We start from the raw sequence: 22549 nt of genomic DNA, 5'->3' as shown, positions 1-22549 counted from the left end.
CTTCTCCCACCTTGAGGCCAAGAGGAGTACCACATGGTCACCTGAGACATTGTCCACCCCTGGAGCTACCGTGGCATAGGTTCCCATGGCCTTACAGCTTCCCCCTATGAGGGGACAAACAGCAACAGCTAATGTCAAATCAAACATCTTATAAATGCCTTTTCCCCGATGCCTTTCAAAGCAATCCTGAGATGACCTGTGTGATGTGTGCAATTCCCAAGCCTTTCTCCAGATTGCACACCCAGGGCCTAATTAAGGATTGCTGCTGGGCCCTTTCCACTGCACCCCTGGAGGAAGGTCCTGCCCTAAGAAGCTATCCAGTCAGGCGTGCAAGTAACCAGGGTACAAGGAACCAGGCTGGTGCTCATAATGCTCTGCATTTTAAATTTGGATCCAAAAAACCCAGACCTGAGCCCACTTCACTAGAGCTGCACAGTGTACAAATTCAAGTGGGGTTAGACTCACTCAAGGTCACTAAACCACAAGCTCTCCTCTAACAGATAGTAGGCAGCCTCTTCCTTGGGAGCCAAACAATTGGACAGTTTAACCACGTAAAGCCAGCATTGTGCTCAATCACAGCCCTCCTCTCTTCCTTGGTGTCCAGATCAATGCTGGGCATCAGAAAGTCCTCATCACCCCTCGGCTGTCCGTCCCTCAGCTTCCTGCCCTGAATGAAACAAAGCTGAGGCCTGGGTGACGGACTGAAGAACCCAGGTCTGGGGTTCCAGTACTCTCTTCCTAGAGACAGCCTTGCAAGGAGGCCCAGGCCCCCCAGTACCTGAGCCCTGGATAACCATCCTCCTGCTTATGAGCCAGGCATAGAGTAGGGCAGGGCAGGGCAGGACAGAAACTTCCCTGCAGAAGGCTGTCCTGGGAAGTCTGTCTCCACTGCAGAAGAGAGCAAGCACCAGTGTTTCAGAAATTTTTTTATTTACAAATCATGTAAAACAATTACAATTGAGTTTAGAACAGTGAAAAACTTTTGAAAACTATTTAAAAATCTGTTAATTTGATAGACCTGTATGCTTTTTTCTCACTGCCATAAAATCAGAAAGCCGTGGCACATTAAAACACGGGAATGGCCATGCTGTAAAATGTGTGAAGGGCATGGGAAGGGCTGAATGGCAGGATCCCAACTGTGACAGAATCTTAGAGGAACTTGAGGAAGTGAAATGAAGACACAGGAGAAAGGAAGAGCACCAAGCATCCCTTATTCAAAGGACCAGCCAGGATGGAGGCCCTGATCATGAGCCCAGGGGGCAGACATCAGTACAGAATTCCTGGAGTTTCTCAAGGGCCACACTTGGCTCTGTCCCCTGCCCTGAGACCAGACTGTCCTGCAAGTTTGAGCAGGCCTTGGGCCTGCAATGTCCCTGGCAACAGATCCTCAGTGGCCCTCTGTGATTCCAGCATCATGAGGTGCAGGCGAGGGGAAGCCATAATGCACAGGGCAGACAGCTGCAGCACCACAGCAGGACTGAGCCAAACCAGGGGCTGCTCCTGCCCTTCCTGGCAGGAGAGGCTAACACTCAGAAGACACAAGCACCTGAAACTTTCCACCTTGTCTAACTGTAAAGTTCTCGTCAGGTGAAATGTTTCTTCATAGAAAACAAGAATCCAAGAAACTTCACTTTGGACCCAATGGACTAACTCGTGGTCAGAGAAGGCAGGAACAGACTCCCCAGCTGGCTGCCTGAAGGGTCCCTGCAGGGCACCTATGGGTGCCGAAGGACAGAGGGCACTGTGCCTGGCTGGCCAAAGACCCTTACCACAGGGGAGGGAACAGGCACCAGGGTCAAGGCCATGATCTATGTGCAAAGAGGAGAAAGACAGCTTGTTCATACAGGTTTGCTTTATTTCCACGCTCAGCCTGCCAAGAGCAACTGCCAACCCCAAAGGGCAGGCGCAGGCAGTACTTCCTGGACACCTGGTGGCTCTTCCCTGCTGGTCTCCAGGATGCACCTCACACAGGCCCACACAGGGGAAACAAGTCCTCGGACAGAGTAACCACTCAGCTGCAGTGACCCCTGGAAACACCACCACAGCAGGAGCAGCCTTGGGAGCGCTGCAGCCGGAGTCCAGGCGCAAACATGGCGGTGGTGACATCCAAACAGGACAAAGTGAAAGCAGTGCCTTAAAACTGCCCACTGTGGACACCAGGGCTTAAAGGCACAAGATTGTGTCGAGATGGAAGGATCCCAGGTGTGTTCACAGTCCAGAGTAAAAGAAAGCACAGGTAAAAACCAGGAGATGTGCAGGCTTCTGTAGGAGGGCTTTATGCAAGGGCCCGGCACAGTGACCTGAAACACGAAGAACCGTTTACTCCACATTCTGCTGCTAAGATGACCCAACTGCTAAGCAGGACCACCACTGACCTGCTCGCCTGAGAGCAGTCCTGGCAGCTATGGCAGAAACAGGCTGGGAGAGTGGAAGACCTGCTTCAGCCTCAAGGACCACAATGACCTACAGTGTGGCACCAGCTGCAAGTCCACAACATTCTATTCGGCCTGCACCTGAGCACCTAGGGACACATGGCTTGCCCTAGAGACCCTATCAGCAGAGCCCTCTGAGCCCCTGGATGTACACACTTATGTTTCCCCCTCAGAACCGGCTGGTGACAGCCAGCACTGGAGTCACAGTTGCTGTGCCCTCCTCATTCCTGGATTCCATGAGGCTATCCTCTAGCAAAGGCCCCTGAAGCTGGTAAGCTGCTCTTGCCTCTGCCCTGGCACTTCACATCACCTGCCAGGGTCTCCTTGGACATGGCTCCTTCATAAACCCAGGCATCTGCTCACCTGCTAATGTCATCTCCCAACCAGCTGGACAATAGCTATCAAACCCCAGGAGTGGCTCTGCACATCCTTTGTCACATTCTACACATTAAGACTGTACCAGCCTTGCGGTCCTGGAGCTCAATTTCCGCTTCACACAGGTATCTGCTACCTTGTGGGCCAGGAAGGCAGTGGAAACACCAGGCGCTCCCATGGGGGGTGGGGGCTCACCACAGTGCTCCGGTTACTCTTGGTTCCCAAGGGGAATGATCTCCTCTGTGACAAAGAACTCAATGGTCTCCTCCTCCCAGTCATCCACATTGCTGTCCAGCTCATCCGTGTCCACCCCTGAGAAGTGAGAGAGCAAGACTCTCAGATGGATCTTCACCAATTGGGCCTGGCGTGATGGGAAGCAGCAGACCCATGTCTTGGGGCCAGCATTTGGGCCCACTCCTCTCTGCAAAGCCTCAGAACCTGCCAGTTACCTCCTCTCAGCTCCAGACGCTCGTTCTTCTGCTCCATGTAGCGCTCCTGGGCCATTTTCCGGTACTTCCGGAAGTCTTCCATCATGGTTCTCCTCCTTTCTACCAGTTCCTATAGACAAAAGTCCAGGGGTGTTACAGACACAACTCTCCACCAATGGGCTTTCCATAATCAAAGGGCTAATGTCCTCCTACAAGGACCCACATCTATTCAGTGGACATCTTAACAATGCATCACAAGAGAACTCTCAAGAGCTAGGGGTGGTGGTGCACACCTATAATCCCAACATTCTGGGAGGCCAACACTGGAAGATCAAAAGCTCAAGCCCAGGGCCAGGGATTTAGCTCAGCAGTTCCGCTGCCTGACTCTCAAGTACAAGGGCCCAAGTTCGATACCCAGTACAAAAAAAACAAAAAAAAAAACAACAACAACAACAACAAAAAACTCAAGCCCAGCCTGGGCAACTTAAGTGTGACTGAGCAAGACCCTGCCTCAAGATTTTAAAAAAATTATTTAAAAAGGGCTGAGGAATACAGCTCACTGCAAAGGTCTGCGTTCAACCCTCAGTACTGATTAAACAAACAAACAGGCTGGAATTGTGGGATATATCTGTTCCTATGTTTCTCTTCTAACATTGCCCCCACCATCACCTATGCTGAAAAGCAGCTATCCACAAACAGGGCCAGGCAGGCAGGCCATCCTGTTCCAAGTGCCAGGACTGGCCCCAAAGTTGCCCCTGCTGGTCTACCCCACGCACAGAACAAGCTGGTGTTGGGGGAAGAGCTGCACTCCTCACTGCACAGCAGCAGCCCTCCTATGCCATCCTAGGACAGCAGCGGCCATCAGCAGCCTCCTCAGCTCCCAGAAAGAGGCTCACCTTTGAGGCTTTGGACTGGCTCAAACGATCCTTCTGCTCAAAGATCTTCGAATATTTCTTCAGATCCTTTTTAATTTGCTGAATCAGACAAGTCACTCAGGATTAATATTCAGAGCAAGAAGCACAAACACAACTTTCAGAGTCATGTCCCTAGTGATTCAAAGGATCTTTGAATAGTCTTGCTCTTTTTCGCTTCAGAGTTTACCTCATGGAGCAACTCTGTCCTGGGATTCACACTCCCCTCTCACTGGCCCACTCCCGCACCACTCCCAAAATCCCAGCGTGTTTGCACTAGTCCTCAAGGCTGTGTTCCAGCCCCAGTCCATGCACAACTTCCAGGCACAACTTCAAGGTCATCTTGACTATCTTGAAGCTACTCTTCTCTACCTGTCCACCCTTGCATCGTCCCAAGAGCCCCCAAAATGTTTTGCTTTCATTCCCCAGTCATCACCCTTAAAGTAACAGGAAAAAACATTTCTCTTTGGTACCAAAATGGCCTCCACACCCTGAGCCTGAAGGGAAACCCAGACCTTTATCTGCTCCTGGCTGAGGAGTGTTGGGGGCCGAGGTCTCCAGAGCAGCTGGCAGAAGCGGTCCTTGTTATTCTTCTGCAGGAGGCGTCCCTGGAATGTCCACAGCCAGTAGGCATTGTCTACCTATCAGAGAGCAGGGGGTGCCCTGAGCCACTCCCTCCATCAGCTCACAGAGACAGAATCCCCAGAGCCTCAGCTGCCAACAGAGCCAAAAGCAGCAACCAGTGCACATGCCAAAAGATGCTCTCTGGGCATTTGTGACACAGTAGGGAACAGTCTGGGCAACTTACTGAGTTAAAGATGTAGCTCAAGGCAAAGTTACTGGGTTCAATTCCCAGTACCATGAAAGCAAAAAACAAAAACAAACAAAACAAAACAGCAAAACCCCCCAAGCAACCATAAAACCCCCTCAAACAGCAAAAATGAAGAAAGAGGAAGGAAGGAAGGAAGGAAGAAAAAAAGCCAGCCAGTCTGCCAGCCAAAAATAACCCTATTCAAGACCCTGTTTCCAGGGCATTTGCAGTCAGGGGTCCTGAAAACTCACTGTCTTCACTAAACAGAATTACTCCGTGTGATCTCACAGGATCTGTTTGCATGAACTAGTTCAAATGTCAATACCTTCAATAAAAAAGTCCTTAAACACAAAAACATGCCTCTCAGAGCTGTACAACCCCAGGGGCTTGGCAGAATGCATTGTGAGAAGGTGGAAGAGGCGCCACAGGACATGGCTCAAGCTCTTGCAGATGGAGCTGCAAACGTTTCGGTAATGGCTCTGTGAGAGGCTAAAGCCAATGGCACCCCTTTCCAGAAAAGGCAGCCTTCTCTGGGGCTGTGAGCCCATGATAAGATTCCTCCTACAGGTGAGCGCTGCTCCTGCATACTCTTGCTCTCCCTGGATCGCCACCCCCTCCCACTCTCACAGACACTAACAGTGGCTCTTTGGAAATCAGAAACAGGAGAGCCAACACTGACAGCTGGGGAGAGGCGAATAGAGGCCCCACGTATCACCACTAGCCCACATGGCCACGGCTACTTGGGTCTTTCTCCCTACCTTATGGCTCCACCAGGACACAGAAGTGACCACGTAGCGTCCAGTGGGGTCCCACTCGACATCAGAGGCCATGTAATGCTCTGCGATGTTCATGACAGTGCAATCTGAGGTGTCAACGAATGCCAAGGCCCCGTTCATGCTGTCAAGACAGCATGCAGTCAGGCCTCTCACATTCCCTCAAGGACCAGGGTCCCCACAGGGACCGGGAAGCTGGCTGCTGCTGGCTGTGGGGCACCCAAACTTCTGCCTCAGCTGCAGAGTTTATGTGGAAACGAGCATGGTGACATTCTTGGGAGGAAGCTGTGAGACTGGGAACTATGACGAAGACAGGGCACATAAAGCTCCACGTACTGTGATTACTAAAGAAGTGTTACGGGTAGGCTAACCACGCCTCCAAAACTACAGCAACAAGTCTGCAACAGAGCAGGGAACTCAGAGGCAGTGTGCTGAATGGCTCCACTTTAAGATGTAATGGCAAGGAACAACAGGAGACATGAGAGCTATACAGCTGTGCAGTTAAAATGCCTGTCCTGGTGGTAGACCCGGGGTTTTCCAAAGCATGACTGATGGCCAGCAAGACCTTTCTAAGTGCAGAAGAATATCTGCACAGGCATCCACAAGAGTGCTAGCAATTCCCTGCCCAGCTCTCAGATCAGGACAATGTCCCATCCTCCCAATCAGAGCGCCTCAAGGACTTACCTCCTCAAACCAGCCAACACGACAAACTGACCCTGGGGACTCCAGAAGATGGTGTTTGCCTGCTGCTTATCAAACATTTCTGGAAGGAAACAAAATCCCTGTGAGTTTGAGCCAATGGTTCACTGGCCAATATGCAATGCTTCCTAGGAAAGGTCTGGAAAAAGACTCACAGCCAGAACTCACTGACCCATCAACCTGACTAGCCAGCCACTTCTGAAAGTACTCCAGAAGGACCAGCATTTAGCTACAGCTTAGGTTATGAGCCATTCTTAAAAAGAGAAGAGGGACACAGGGATACTTTGAAGCTATGCTTGTTTTTTAAACTTCCCAAGCCAAGTGGACAAAGGATTCCCCCACAGTAAATACTGTACTTATCATAGCTACCACTTGTTCAAGGCAAGTCCACAATGCCCAGCAGATCACCAGGGACATGACCCCCACAAGACCACAGGCCCTCTAGACATTCCCAATTCCTCTTTTCAGTTGTGGAGTCACAGAAACTAAGTTTATCATCTTCCTACACACACTCACCCCACAACCAAGGCCAGCCTGCCTGGACTGCATGTCCTGCCCCACTCAGCCCCACAACTGCACTCAGGCTGTTCACAAGCTGTGGTGCCTTTCTTTCTAGCTGCAGGAGGCTCCAAGAACAGACATGTAAAGAGGGGAAGAGATGGTGGTGGGAAAATCACCCTATCGGGCAGGATCCTCATAGCCACTCCAATGACCAACTGTAAAGTGGTAGGAGTGCTCATTTTGTGGGAGTCCTGATGGTCCCTAACACGTGGCAAGATGCAAATGACGACACAAAATTGAAAACCAGCCTCATTAAAGGTGTCCTGAGCAAAATTCAGGTAAAGGGTACCTTTCTATGTACAACTGCGTGAAGCAGCCAGTGCTTGCTTAATCCCATGGCACCTACTGAGTCCCTATGCGTTGATCTTCGTGGAGCACAAAGGACACAGGGGACCAGGTGAGAAGCAGCATCCTCAGGGCCACTACATACATGGGAATGATGAGGCCCTCCCAGGAGAGCACAAGTGAGGGGCTCAGAAACCTGGGGCAGGCTCACCCTGAGCAGAGCAACCGACCCAGGCAAGGCAGAGTCATGTCCACAAGGTGACCCTTGTGCCCTGGGACAGAGCCAAAGTCACTCAGAACCATGGCTGAGGAAGAGCTGAAGGCCTGGGCAGCTCTCAAAAGCTGCACTATAACTAGAAGCCTTGCACAATGTCACCTGAACCCAGCCAAGCATTTACAGTGACTGTCCCCAGGCCAGCCCGAGATGGGTCACACCACTTACTGATGAGCTCAATCTTCCCGTTGTTCTTGACATGATAGAAGGAAACTGATATCCGCGGGGCCTCTCCATGGAGCACAGCGAACTTACTGCCATTGGGTTCCCAGGCAAAGGCTATGATGGTTTCTGTGATCAAAGAAAGCCCCTTGTGAACATTTATGAAAACATCCTGATCAGTTTAGTTGCTCAGTACTAAGAAAAGATATTTATTAGTCAACAGAAGGAAAAAAATTCTCAATCTCACTGCAAGGACCTATTTATTAATTTACCAAGAGTCAAACACAGAGTGGGAAATGCTGACATCTGGTGTGGCTCGGGGATATCGTCTCTTACATGCAGTGCTGTGCCTGCACAGAAGACTGTCACCTCCTTTGCACCCTGACACACAGCTACACAGTACATCTTCTCATCTTTCTACTTTTTCTTTTCCTCAAAAGTCAAACTAAATACATAGGCTGATGCCCAGCTAAAAGCAGAAACACATTACTGAGTAGCTTGAATTAGTCAGAACAGCAAGGGAAGTAAAGTCAGCTTTGAGAAATACAGCTAACATTTCTTTTCTTAGAAAAAAAACAGGGCTGGTCACAGTGGCATATACTGGAAACAGCCCTCTTAGGCCGAGGTAGGTGTTGTCACGAATTAGAGGTCAGTCTGGGCAACTTAGCAAGACCCTGTCTCAAAATAAAATATAAAGGACTGGGGATGTAGCTCAGTGGTAAAAAACACTTTCCTAGAATGCATAAAGCCCTGGGTTTCAATACAAGATGCCCTTAAAAAACCAACCAAACCAAATCAAACCCACCTCTATTAGATTAAGAACATGTTTCATATGTAAGATCCCTGCTTTGTGTCCTAAGATGGAATGCAGACCCATCCCTCACCCCCGTACATGAGTGAAAACAATGAGCCTCTGCTACAAACCAGAGAAGAGAAGGGAGAGAAAGTTGCTTCAATCAGCAAATGAACAACTTAAAGACTGCAAGTGGAAAGCACAAGAACAAAACTGGGACTCAGACATGTGTTGTGACTCAGAGGTGGGTGTTCACGGGGAGGGCTGAGCCTTGAAATCACTGCTCAGTTCACACTGAAGGTACAGAAGCCAAGTGTAAGGCAACCCAGAAGGCCCATCCAGCTACATACAAGTAACTAAATCTTAACTTTTTTTTTCAGGGGTGGGGGTGAGGATCAAACTCAGACAATGACTAAAACTTACCTTTCATTTCAACCACATCGACAGGTACCTGTTTCTCTCTCATTCGGAAGATTTCAAAATTTGTGACAACACCCTGTTTATTAAAAAACAAAAACAAAGAGGAAGCTGACATTCTGGCTATTCTAAAAGACTTAAAAGAACAACTGAGGAATTTAGTAAAAAAGAGTACTCATACACACAACAAACACATGACACCTGAAATGACCACAGTCCCATTCCCCTGAGGAAGCAGTTCCTAATTCTGTGGGGGATGAACAGGCGTGGCCTCAGCAGACTGTGACCATGCTCATGCTGCCCAGGACTCTACTTCAAGGGAGTCACTCAAAGATCCTACTTGCACACAAGAGCTCTACTGATGCACCCTGCAGCACACCAGCCAAGCTCCCTAGTGCCCTAATCAGCTGTTAATGGGACCAAATGACTGAGATGCACTGGAACCTCCTGCCCCAGGATCCAAGGAAGAACCTGAGCCAATGAGCAGGGCACCAGCACCAGTATATGAGTAGATGAACACAACGTCATCCATCCCACCAGGGAGTAACTTTCAATTACAAAAGAAAGAACAAAGCACATGAACTGTAAGGACACAAGAAGTGAGAAAAGCCGGAAGTGGGGTATCCAGAGATAGAAAGCAGGTGTCATGGGTGAGGAGGGGATGAAGGGCAGCTGCTAACAGCCAGGGAATTTCTGGGGTTATGATAAAAATGTTCTGGAATTAGGAGTGGCCACTGAATTGGCATTAATAGTATGTGAATCACATAAAAAAAAAAATCAATGTTAGAATCTCCATTAGAAAAAAAAAATACAGGCAATTACAGCGGTACTTCGGTTCATGAACTTCTTCCCATGATTCTGGTCACAGAATTCATTTGAACAGAACTGTGGAAAGAATTAAGTTCATAAGCCAAGGTACCACTACACTGATAAGGTAAACAATAAATGATGAAAACAAAGAAATCTGGGTATTGTACTGTGTAAAATATGTTATTCTTGGTATTTAAAAAGCAAACTGTAAACCCTGAACTGACATCACAGAAAGAGACAGGTGTCTGGAGCTGGAGCTCAGTTCAAAGGCCCTAGCTTCATTAAGGGTGGGGGAGGAAGAAGAGGGGGAGGGAGAGAGGGAGGGAGGGAGGCTAAAGCCTTCTTTCACTGAGAAAAAGAAACATCCCCTTCAAGTAAAATGATAAAATGGTAAGCTAAATGCTTTCAATACCTGGTGGATCTGAAAATAATCCACAAACTTTAACAACAAAATATAGCCATTAACATCTTTCAAACAAAACAGCTAGTTTAGAACCAAGTCTTTTAAAAATCCATTCCCACTGCCATCCACTTACCTGGGTTCCTTTTGGAGTCCTGTCTACTTTAACACACAGGTAATCTCCATTTTTCTGCCAGTGCAGCTTGCAATCCACCACATTGAAGAGATTCCTCACTCGGATTTCTTGTCTGCTAGGAAGCTGCATCAGGGTCACCCTGGCTGGAATATCCTTGTCTTCAGGCACCCAGAAGGCTATTATGTTCCCACCAGGAGACCAAGAAAAGTCTCTGCAGGACAAAGAAAGAAAATGTCACCCAAAGACTAACTGATTGTAAAACTGAAAAGCAAAAGAGTGCAACAGAACTCAATTGCTGTGTAAAGACGACACTCAGGCACACTGTCCCATGGATGGGGCAAGAGCCCTGCTCCTGGCATTCTGCCTGTAGCTTGGCTGTGCTCATGGCTCTGGGACGCAGCCACACCATTTTAACAGTCAGGCAGTAGAAGATGTTATTAACTCTGCCCACTGTTGTATGGCAGACTGACCCAGTTCAGAGCCACTACATACTCCTACAAGTAAATTTCAGGCTAAAGCCAGGTGTAGTGGTACACACCTATAATCCCAGCACTCAGGAGGTAGGAAGATCACCCTGTTTTTTTGTTGTTGTTGTTTTGGTACCAGGGACTGAACTCAGAACCCTTCATTTGTGAGGCAGGTGACGGCACCACCGAGCTAAATCCCAAGCCCTGAGTTTAAATTAATCCAAAGATTATAAAAAGCCAGGCATGGTGGCACACACCTGTAACACCAGCACTTGGGAGGCTGAGGAAGGAGGATTGCAGCAAGTTTGAGGTCAGACTGGGGTACATAGTGAGTTCAAGGGCAGTTGTAACTAGACCCTGTCTCAAACCCACTCCCCCCAAAAAAATTAAGATTTCCCCAGTCAAAAGTGTAAGAAGACTGAAGATGAACAAGGACAATCCCTATACTCATTTTAAATCATCTGTAGGAATACTGCTGTTATTGTTTATCTAATGAAAACATCTTTACACGTGCTATATTCTGTTTTGTATTTACTGAGAGCCAACATCCTGGCTTAAGCCCAAATTGTACCCAAGAATGTAAAAACAAAAGAAGACACATTAGGGTCCTTGGACTGCTGCACTTTACTGCTTCAAGACTGGCCAGCCCCAGAAGCCTTTGGATAAAAACATAACCACTCGATACCAAGAACGAGCTATAATGCATTGATGCTTACCAGCCACCCACAGATCACCCAAACCAGAAAGCAAGACCCTTTACCCAAGTTACTTCCTTCAAAGCCCCACGTCCCACACTCTAGGTCAAAGACTGATACAGCCTGAGACTCTGAGGCCTGAGAGATTTATTTAAGTATACAAAGGAAGGGGAAATGTCACAACCACAGCAGTGACAGAAGAGGGAACCAACTGTGCCATCCCTGGGTTTATCCCAACAAGTGACGTTTCTTTCCAACTGCCTAAAAGCTGAGTGCTAAAGGAAGAAGAGTAAATAAAACCAATGCAGTGGATTAAGTATTGTGTACCCCAAATATTCACATGCCGAAATGCTAACCACCAAGACAATGGCATTAGATGGGGCCTTTGGGAGATAATTTGGTCAAAAGAGAGGGATTTCAGTGAAGCAGCTTTGTACCCGTACATTATAAAGGCCCCAGAGGGCTGTCCCTTTCAACACCTGAGATGACAGAGAAGCCCACCTCTCAGAGTCTGCAGGTGCCAAAGCTCAGACTTCCGGCCCTCAAACGGAGAGGAAGACTTTTGCTGTATGAAGCTACCTACATTGTGGTGTTGTTACAGCAGCCAGAACACAATCAGATCAACTTGATACAAACATTCACTTACTTTATTCCAGAGATCTTCAAACTCTTCTTGTCCAAAAGACCCATAGACTGCCCAAAAGAAAGAGGATTATAGTTGAGTACAGTGTGCAAATGTTTCAATTGCACATATTTTTTAAAAATTCTGTGCACTGGGGATTGAACCAAGGGGTGCTCTACCTCTGAACTACATCCCAAACCCTATTCTTTACTTTGAGACACAGTTGTGCTAAGCTGCCCAAGCTGTCCTCAAATTTGTAATCCTCATACCTCAGCTACCTGAGGAACTGGGATTACAGGTGTGCATCGTCACACCCAAGTTATAATCACATAAAACATTTTTTTAAAAAAAGTTAATGCTCTTAAGTTTGTCTAGGGAGCAGTTTCACCCAGGGTGACAGGTGACCTGCAAAACAATTCACCCCAGCAGTAAGATGTATACTGCCCAAGTCATTTATTGACTCTCTAACCTCAATGCCCATAGCACACAGCAGGGTAGGCATGATTCAGGAGCTCAACCCTGCACTGAGGGCTGCAGGAAGCATGCACTAAGCTCCATCTCTTCTTCACTGTACTGCAAATCAAACATCAGAGCTACTTTCTCTTACACAAGTACTGCTGGTTAAGCGCAATGGAGAGATTCATTTGTCAGATCACTAAAATCACTCACAGGAGTTTCATAGATGCTAAGGGTATCCATCGTCATTCTTGCAAAAAACTTTCCATCATGGCTCCATCTAAGAAGAAGAAAAGAAGTCCCAGGATACAATAAGGAAAAAAGAAAAGGTACAAAAGAGTCAACTGTTGTGGTCTACTCACTTGAAAATAGGCCAGTGGGCTGAGCTCTCACAGTGAAAACCTCTCTTCTTGTGCCCAGTGAGAATGTCCCAGATGATAATAGCCTGAGGGTCATCCTGAGTGTCCATCAGGGGGCTAAAGGTCACCAGGTACCTGTAAGAGAGGGGCCCACTTAGCAGAGCCTTGTAACACCAAACCCTGTATATATAGTATTTGCTTTTTTTAGTGCATTTCTAACTATGGTAACATTAATTTCTAAATTAGGCAAGGTAAGAACTCAACAATAAAGCAGAACAATTTTAACATACTGTAATAGAAGTTATTTCAAGGCAGGCATGGTGGTGCATACCTGTAATCCCAGCACTCAGGTGGCTGGGACAGGAGGATCGCTCCAAGTTTGAGGCAACCCGGGCTACACAGTGAGTTCAAGGCCAGCTTGAACTACATAGCCAAGACCTTGCCTCAAAAAAATTAAATGAACAAAAAAAATTAAAACCAATAAGTAAAAGTTATGTGAATGTGGTCTCTCTCTTAAAAGACATACAGCAATATTCTTGTGCTGTGGCTGAGGGTGGCTACCTGAAACCTCAGAATGTGAAATGCAGACAGGGGAACTGCAATAATCCCAAATGGCTCAGGTGAAAATGCTTATATAGGTGTTTGAGAAAGGAAATGAAAACAAATGTTAACAAACAAAATGTTAAGTGGAGGATCTTAGTAGAGAAAATATGTAGGGTTCTTCATGCAATTTTTATACTAAATTGAAATTAACCATAACATACAAAAGCTTAAAAATCATCCAAAGAAGGCTGGCACGAGGCAGGAATGAAGACAGCACCCACACCTCCAACAGCTCACCTCTCACAAGGTGAGAAGTCGATGAGCTGCACCCCCTGGTGACTGAACCTCTGGATCTGCTTGAATTTCTCACCCCCCCAGAGAGCGATGCCTCGCTGATGAAAGGTGGCCAGGTAGGTGCCTTTGGGAGACCAACGCACATACGTCTCTGTCCATCTCTGTGGGACAAGGCAGGGTCAGCATGAACACAACAAAAAAGCCAGACACAAACCCTTCCTCTTCTGCAATGAATCTACTTTTCACTTCTCAGAACTTACTTCAAAGCTGAAAAACGAATAAAAATGTTCTTAGAAAGAAACACTCTTTCAGCTCTTTTACTAGTTTCTGAAATAAAGTTCTCCTCAAGGAAATACACAGGTCGGTGCCAGATGCAACAAATACACACCGCTCTTTCTTCAATTGAGACGGGGTCCTTCACATCATTCCAGAATATGGAAGTCCGGTCTCCACTCTCAAAAATCACACTGTACTGATCTCTACATTCTGCCTCTTCCAACCAATAACGTAAATTTCCCTTAAAAAAAAAAAAAAAGAAGGGGATTTAACAACATCAATGTTAACACAAGAAAACTGACTCATAGCTACTGCCTTTAGATGACAAATTTTGCCAGCAATGTTTCATTTCTCATGATTGCTATTCAAGTTAGTCAGCATTTCTATGAACTACTTAGAATACAGATAGTATGTGACTTACCAGGTCTTTGAAAGGCTGTTTTTCGGGAATATCCCATTCATCACTGATCGTCATGTACCTGGAGGACAGCAGACAACTACTAAGCAGCACTAACTGGTGACTGAATTTGGTGGTGGGAGGGGGGCACAATGCCAGCAATCTGGTGTGTACCCAGGCAGCCCCGCCCTGCCCCTTCCACAGAGGGAAGACAGATGGACAGACCAGTGTTCAGCTGCCCTAAGAATTGATGAGGGGTCCACTGGCTGGAAGCATGGGGCAGAGATGTGAAACTACTGCTCTTGTCTGTGATGCCAAAAAGCCACCAGCGCCCACTGTGAAGCAATGAACCACCCTTGAGTGGTGAGTGTTGGCTCTCACATTCTTGAGGTCAAGTCTGAACTCACTTGTCAAAATCGGTGAAGAGGTTGACCCGGAACGTGTGCTGTTTGTCAAGCTTATAGCCATCAGCGTTTTTCACAGCGTCCACAGCATGGGCAGGAGACACATACTCCAGGAAGATGTATCTGAAGTGAGTAAGCAGGCAGTGTGCACACATGCAAGCTGTCAAGTTAGGCAGGCCATACGTTGTACACCAGAGGCCTCACCTATCACTAAGGATCTCACTGCCATGGCCCTGAGACAGTTAAACTGAGAAATAGCACAACCCACAGGCCAAGCAGCTTCCCAGACAAGAATGACATCCTAACTGAGAGATCTAAAGTCTCTAATATCATAGTCAGAATCTAGAGAGGTTAACAAACGTGTGGGTTTTTTTTTCTTTTTGTTGTTTTGTTTTATTTTTTGATGGTACTTGGGATCAAACCCAAGGCCCTCTGCACCAAGTTACATCTTCAACCCTTTTTTATTTTTTGAGACACTATCTCACCAAATTGCTTAGGGTGGGCTTATACTTATGATCTTCCTGTCTTAGCCTCTCCAACTGCTAGGATTACAGGGTTCCATAACCATGTCTGGCTGAAAACGCGTGTTACTTCAATTGTGGATGGATTCATATTTAAGTAAGTCAAAACCCATCAACTTGTACACATTAAAAACTATGCAAGTTTACTGGTTATCAATTACCTCGTTGAAGCTTTTAACAATAGTTCACTATTATACACTGGGTGTGGTGGCACACACCTATGATCCTAGCATTCAGGAGGCTGAAGCAGGACTACTGCAAGTTTCAGGCTAGCCTGGGCTATACAGTGAGTTCAAAGCCAGCCTGAACTATATAGTGAGACCCTGTCTCAAAATGGAAAAAAAAAAGTCTGCCATTATGCATTATAGGCAAAATTACACAGGATTTTAGAGGATGATTTCATTACTGAATAGGTAAACGTATAAAACAGCAACTATTGGTCAAAGGTTACCCTTCAAGCCACTTCCCAAAGCATAAAGCTTTCAACCATAAGTATACTTGATTATTTTTCCAGAAACAAACTGTTCTAGGTAGTTTTTTGGTACAGGGGATCAAACTTGGGACCTTGCGCTTGCAAGGCAGGTGGCAGCACCACTGAACCTATCCTTAGCCCTGTTCTAGATAGCTTACAAACTTCAAAACCTTAACTTTAAAAAGCAAACATGCCAGGTGTTGTGGTGCATGCCTGTAATTCCAGCACTCCAGAGGCAGAAGCAGGAGATAGCTGTGAGGTCAAGACCAGCCTGGGCTATATAATGAGTTCAAAACCAGTCTGAACTACATAGTGAGACCCTACCTTAAAAAAAAACAAAACAAAACAAAAAAGTGAATTTGAGCTGAGGGTATATACAGCTCAGTAGCAGAGCATTTGTCTAGCACATAAGAAGCTTGGGTTCAATTCCCTGAACCATAAAAACAAAACAAAACAAAAACCCCAACCAAACAAAAGCTGACCATTATCATCCTCACACTCCCACAAGACCACTCTGCACTCTTAAGAAGGTCTAATGGGACTGGGAAGCAGCAAAACAACTTCTGTTAACTGCCAGCAGTAGCCACTCTGACTAGCCTTGCACCCAACAGGGCACAAAGGGTAGACACTGTACACAACTCAACAATCTTGCTCTTGGGCGCAACAAAGAAACTCTTACACTTGGCTTAGGACATGGATACAAGATTGGTTAGGTGTACACCAACAAAAAGGACACCTTACAGACAACAGAACACCACAGCATTCATAATGGATCAAGGAAGGCTGGGGTTGTAGCTCAGTGGTAGTGTGTTTGGCCAAGTATGTGCAAGGCCTGGGTTTGATCACCAGCACTGCAAAAACAATTTTAAAAAGCTGGCCATGGTGGTACATGCCATTAAACCCAGCACTCTGGGAGGCTGAGGCAGGAAGATCACAAGTTTAAGCCTCGCCTGCCAACTCAGTGAGACTCTGCTCAAAATTTGAAAAGAAAAAAAAAAAGAGAGAGAGAGAGTTGGAGATGTTCAGTGTGAAGAACCTGGAGTTAATTTCCAGTATCATACCAAAGAAAAAGGAACACAGGGATTACAACAAAATTTCTCAACATGGAAGACCAAGTTTTAAGAGAAGAGGCAGGGGCTGGGCGGGGGATTTAGCTCAGCGGTTCGGTGGCCTGCCTTGCAAGCGCAAGGACCCAAGTTCAATCCCCGGTACCAAAAAAAGAGAGAAGAGGCAAACCTCAGGTCACACACCTATATTACCATTTTTAAAAGATACACTACTATTTCAGGTAGCACTAAGTGCTGCTATTTAAGTGGTAACACAACACTTTCACTCGGACTGTAAGATGCACTCATTTCAGAGATGTTCAATTGTGGGAAAAAGGTCAAAATAAAATTTTATGTGGAAAAATTTCTTTAAATTCTGCCAGCTTCCAGACCAGTCTGAGCTTTTACCCAGTATATACTGAGGCTGTCAATTATTGTTCTAAGGGTAAAATCAGAATCAAGTCCAGATTCCTCTTGGGCTGGGGATTTAGCTCAGTGGTGCCGCCGCCTGCCTCGCAAGTGTAAGTACCTGAGTTTGATTAACAGTACAAAAAAAAAAAAATCACAATTCTTTACAAGTTAGCAGCCAACTCATAACTCAACAGCTGTCCTGTGCCCCGCCCTCTCCACTGAGGACCCTAGGGCCAAAAACCTCAGCTTCTCCAAGCTTTTAGGCTGGCTTCTGAATCAATGACCTTATTATATAGTTAAGCATAGGTGTACAATATGTTCCCATAAAGGGTGATCATCAACAAAACACAAATGCTACTTCAGTGACAAGACAGCAAACTCACCCTTTTGTCTTTCCATCCTCTTCAGGATAATAATCATTTGTGATTTTACCGAACTTGGAAAAGATCTTGTGGATGACATTTTTGAGTTTCTCAAGTCGGTCAGGTCCCACCTGAGGAACATTGTCCACTACAATCACTGAATCAATTCCATCTGCTTCCTGAGGTCGGTCTTTGAGTATATCACCAAGCAATTCTGTGTGAGTAAAAGAACTGTCAAATGATATTTAAGAAACAAACCAAGAAACAGTCAGGTGTGGTGGCACACACTTGTAATCCCAGCAGTTGGCAAGCTGAGGCAGAAGGATTACTGCAAGTTTGAGGCCAGCTTGAACTATGTAGTGTGATCCTGATTCAAACCTCTTCATCCAAAAAACAAAGCATCAAGAACCACACTCATACGTTAGCTTCGTACACTGAACAAATTTCCAGAAAGCAAAGCATGAATGATCTAATCTGCTTTTACTGTGAATATAGGAAGCCATGAACTGGATATGTTTGTACATTCCTATAATTCAGGCACTCCAAGATTTAAAACCCAACCCGAGTCACTTAGCAACTCCTCTCAGCAGCATACCAAGACACATCACTTTGGAAGTCCCAAAATTATTAGGAGTTGTGGGAAAGAAACCAAGTATGTACATCCTATTGTATGGAAAGTATCAGGGTAGGAATATTATTTAAACTAAGAGACTATGGTATACAACTGAACCCCAGCAACTTGGAAGGCTTAGGCCTCCAAGGTCATGAGTTCAGGGCAGACCCCGGCAACTAACTAATTAAATAAACTAGAAGAATATATAAGCTTCTAAGTGTGTAATTAATAGCATTTCCTCTTTTTCTTATTGGTACACAAAATAATGATGTATCTTATAGGATGTGATGGAACACACCTTTAACCCTACTACTCAGGGGGCTGAGGCAAGAGGATTGTTGTGCATTCAAGGCCAGCATGGGCTACCTAGTGAGTTCAAGGCAGCCTGAACCATACAGGGACTCTTAAAATTGGTGAAATGCCTGACAGGGCAGTGAGAAAGCATCAGATGACTGTACACATTAAGTGTACAAATGCTTAGGATGGTGGTTGGAAGACAGCATGGGTAAACTTTCCATGTGTTAATAACTATACCTAAAAATGCAAAATGTGCTGCATTTATGCCACCTACTTTTAAAGTCTAAATCTTGAGTATTCAAAGTTCTTAAAATTGATTCATTTCCATAGAACAGCCAGCTAGAGTATGAGAAATAGAAGGTTAGTTGTTAAAAAGAAAAACAGGAGAAAAACAAACAAGTCTGCTACTCTGTGTGAGGCTGGTCTCAGTCCCAGCCCTGGGGACCAAGAAGCCCCTCTAGCACCACTAAAAACACCCAAGCACCTGCTGGAGGTAGCCACAAAGGCAAGTGAGACTCAAATGAAATGCAACAAATTCCCATCTCCTGTGGTTCTGTGCACATCCTAAGCCCAGGTAGCTTGCCTACAAGGCTGTAAATTCAAGGAGCTGGAGAAGACACTTTTTACAGCTGCAATCAAAGTGCAATCTCCAGGTGAAACCACACCAGTACACACAGCCAAAATGATTACTAGGTAATTTCTGAATAGCCAAAAATGGTTGCTACATGAAATTCTAATTGTTCTGGAAGCTAATTATCACACTAATTTTTTTATTATACTCCAGAATTTCAATACGATGACACATATCAGAAAATACTTTGTTCTATTTCTTTCTCAAAAGTTAAAAAGAGGCTGGGCATGGTGGTGCACACCTCTAATCCCAGCAATCAGCAGAGGCAGGAGGATCTGAGACCACCTAACCCCCTCCCCCAAAAAAAGGTTAAAAAGTGAATTTTCTACACTCTGTTTTATTTTTATTATTGTTGCTTGTGTTTTAAATTATCTCTAACAAAAAGTTAAAACATTTTTTCAACTTGGCATAGCTGTGCACACCCGATTCTAGCTACCTCAAAAGCTGAGGCAGGAAAACCATAAATTCCAGGCCAGCCTGGGCAAAGCAGCAAGACACTGGGGGGCTAAGTGGGGGTGCTGGATATGTAGCTTAATGGTACAGTGCATTGCCTAGCGGGCCCATTTGCTTCAACCACGCAAAGCAGGAAGGGGAGTGCAAAAGAGGAAAATAGTTTTAAGCAGCAAGCTGTCATAAAACATTTCTAAGTAATTTCAACACGTCTATGAATGATTATTAAAAAGTTGCCTTAACAATAACCACTAAGCTGAAGATATAGCTCAGTGGGTGTGTTTAGTGTGTGCAAGGCCCTGGGTCATTCTCAGCAACCCCTCCTTCTCTCCCAAGTAACTGGCACCTGAATTTCAGAGTCGCTAAAATTGAAGTCAGGCAAAAAGAAAAAATCAAGGCAAGGGGAGTTCAGAAACACAGCATTACCAGAAATCCTTGATATAGAAGCTGCAGTAAAATCTCTGGGACACTTTTAAAAGGTGCTCAGCATACAATTAAATGGCCTATTAAACTGCATCTGAAACTTACAAAACTTTTATCATAAAAAGCTTAGCTTCTATACAAACTGTGGACTCTTTCCCACAAGCTCAAAGTGTCTACTCAGTCTGTAAAATCTGCCCACAGCTAAGGAAAGGAATGAAGTAATTATACAACACATGGCCTATCTCATTCACTATCAGGTACTCCTGACTCCTGGATTCCCAGTGTGGCTCCAAGAATTTTCAAAACTAAATTAGAAAAATATAGATTTATAATACTTAGTGAGCCAAAGAAGACATTTGGAGTTAAAAAAATTTTGATCACACATTTGTCTAGCCAAACAATAAAGGCATCTGAAATAATGAAGAGAATGAAAGATACAGATTAAGGTGTGATTGTGGGAGAGAACAATGAGGCAAGACAAACTCCACACTGCTCTTCCTAAAATCCAGTCCATTTTGGAGAAGAATGTAGACAGTTTTACTTTCCCCAGATGCCCTCTGATCCTGGGGGGCACACCACAACCAGGAGGCAGGAAGAAAACTGGAAGATCACTAAGTTCTAGTTCCTCAAGACCAACTGCCTCTCACTCACTCTGGCCAACACTGCAGACAGCAAGACCATTCTGACACCCAGAGGCCACAGTGGCTACACCCAGTCTGGACAGCCATGTGTTCAGGTTGCTGTCCCCTGACTGTCAAACACCGAATTCTGCAAATAATCCATATTAGAATCTGCAAATTAGATGGGCTCAAGCAATACTTTTTAAAAACCTTAACTGAGCAGGGCATAGCAGCACACATCTGTAACTACCACTCAAGGCTGAGGCAGGAGGATGACCAGTTCAAGGCCAGCCTGAGCCACATAGTAACTTCAAGGCCAACCTGAACTGCACAGAAAGATCCTGTCAGAAGACACAACCAAATCCCAGCACCCAGGAGACAGAGGCAGAAGATCACAGGGCATGACACCAGTCTGGGCTACATAGTGCATTCAAGGTCAGCCTGAACTATGCAGCAAGGCTTTGTCTCAAAAAACTGAAAAACAAAATGATCTTCAAATAACAAGGGTACACCACCACACTCAGTTAAAATTTAGGATTTTTTTGGTGACAGGGTCTCATTATGTAGCCCAGGCTGACCCTGAATTCACACAACAATCCTCCTGCCTCAGCCTCCTGAGTCCTGGGATTCAGAAGGGGAGCCACCACTTTGTCAAAACTTAGGATCTCAAAATGTAAGATAAACTGGTGTGTTGAAGGGACAACTGGACTGGGCAGGAGACTAGTGTGACTCTCCAGCAACCTGCCCCACCTGAAGGGTGGGACACACATCTGTGAGGGTGAGGGGTGCACACTACATGCTCCCAAAGTCTGAAGACATGTGGTAGTTCTTTTTGTTTCTCATTCTAAAATGTCTTTCATAAAATAATGGTGAAAATAACTGGTAGCTCCTTAAAAATGTCTAAATGTCAAACTGATGTATTTTCACTGTCTACTTCAACAGTTGTGCTCTCTCTTGTCTTTTGCACTCTGGCATTAAATTAGTTAACACGTATAAGAATTGATGATGCAATTCCAGCTTGGAGAATTAAAATAGCTTTAAAAAACACAGCCAGCAATCATCAGAAGTCACTTCAGCAAGGAAGCTCCCATGTAGGAAGCAGAAATAATGCCTGTAAAACCACAGTAGGAAAGGCAAAGCAAACCGCTAAAACCTGGAAAAGCAATCTGCCAACGTAAGGAAGGTGGTCTGCCCTACAAACCTACGGGAGTAACTAGAGAAACAGATGGAAATTTGATAAGTTCTGCTTGGCACTGTTCTACTAAGACACTTCTGTGGGGCGAGGATGCAGAGGCACCCAGCTCAGCACTTGACACTTTCCGAGAGGTCTGGCTGGTCAGCTCTGGTGATCTTGGCCCGGGAAGCAGAGGTCCTGCCCAACTATGCCTCCAGCTGCTCTTCCTGCACACACTGGAATTTACCCTGCTCTCTACCCCTCCCCAGTTGTGCGGCTGTGTTGCAAATAACTGGGTCCTCCAATGATCTCTTCTGGACCCCTCTTTCTAAGGAAGAAAACAACACGTATCCTCACAAAAAACCCGCCCCAAGAAGAGAAGTCATCTATAGGCAGATGTTCCTCCCGCTCACAGCCACGCTCGCCCCTCTCACCTTCCTCGCTCACGTCATCCACGAAGTCCTCGGGGTCGCTGAAGGAGGGCTCATCCGCGTCGCCGTTTTCCACTGCGCGGGGCTCGGCCTCGGCAGCGCTGCCCTCGGGCCCGGCCTCCTCTGCAAACTGCTCGCTAGCCTGCTCTCCCGGGGTTTCGGCCTCGACCTGCTGCGCCGGATCCTCAGTAGAAGGCGGCGGGGGCGACAAGGCAGGACGAAGAGTTGCCTCTTCCGCCGGCTCGGCACTTACCTCGGACTCCGGCCCAGCCTCTGCCTCTTCCTCGGCGCCCTCGTTCCGCTCCACCTCGGGCGCGC

General features: G+C 46.1%; 1 protein-coding gene across 1 annotated transcript; it reads right to left on the bottom strand.

Moving 5' to 3' along the window:
• Window positions 1-1000: 1000 nt before the first annotated feature.
• On the bottom strand, window positions 1001-22547 carry Eif3b (eukaryotic translation initiation factor 3 subunit B; the record flags this gene model as incomplete). The annotated part of the gene is made up of 19 exons (XM_010642856.3): window positions 1001-2300; window positions 3003-3119; window positions 3257-3365; window positions 4132-4209; window positions 4662-4787; window positions 5716-5854; window positions 6415-6493; window positions 7718-7840; window positions 8928-9000; window positions 10268-10478; window positions 12076-12122; window positions 12721-12787; window positions 12870-13001; window positions 13707-13864; window positions 14092-14220; window positions 14401-14458; window positions 14784-14903; window positions 17614-17806; window positions 22235-22547. Coding segments are annotated over 18 exons (2259 nt in total), but the record flags the coding sequence as incomplete, so codon positions are not given.
• Window positions 22548-22549: the final 2 nt, after the last annotated feature.

The sequence above is a fragment of the Fukomys damarensis genome, unplaced genomic scaffold (genome assembly GCF_012274545.1).
Source record: "Fukomys damarensis isolate Sample0158 unplaced genomic scaffold, DMR_v1.0_HiC HiC_scaffold_17, whole genome shotgun sequence".
NCBI classification, from domain to species: Eukaryota; Metazoa; Chordata; class Mammalia; order Rodentia; family Bathyergidae; genus Fukomys; species Fukomys damarensis.
Note: the sequence above shows the minus strand (reverse complement) of the source record. Positions and strands in the feature narration are given on the sequence as shown.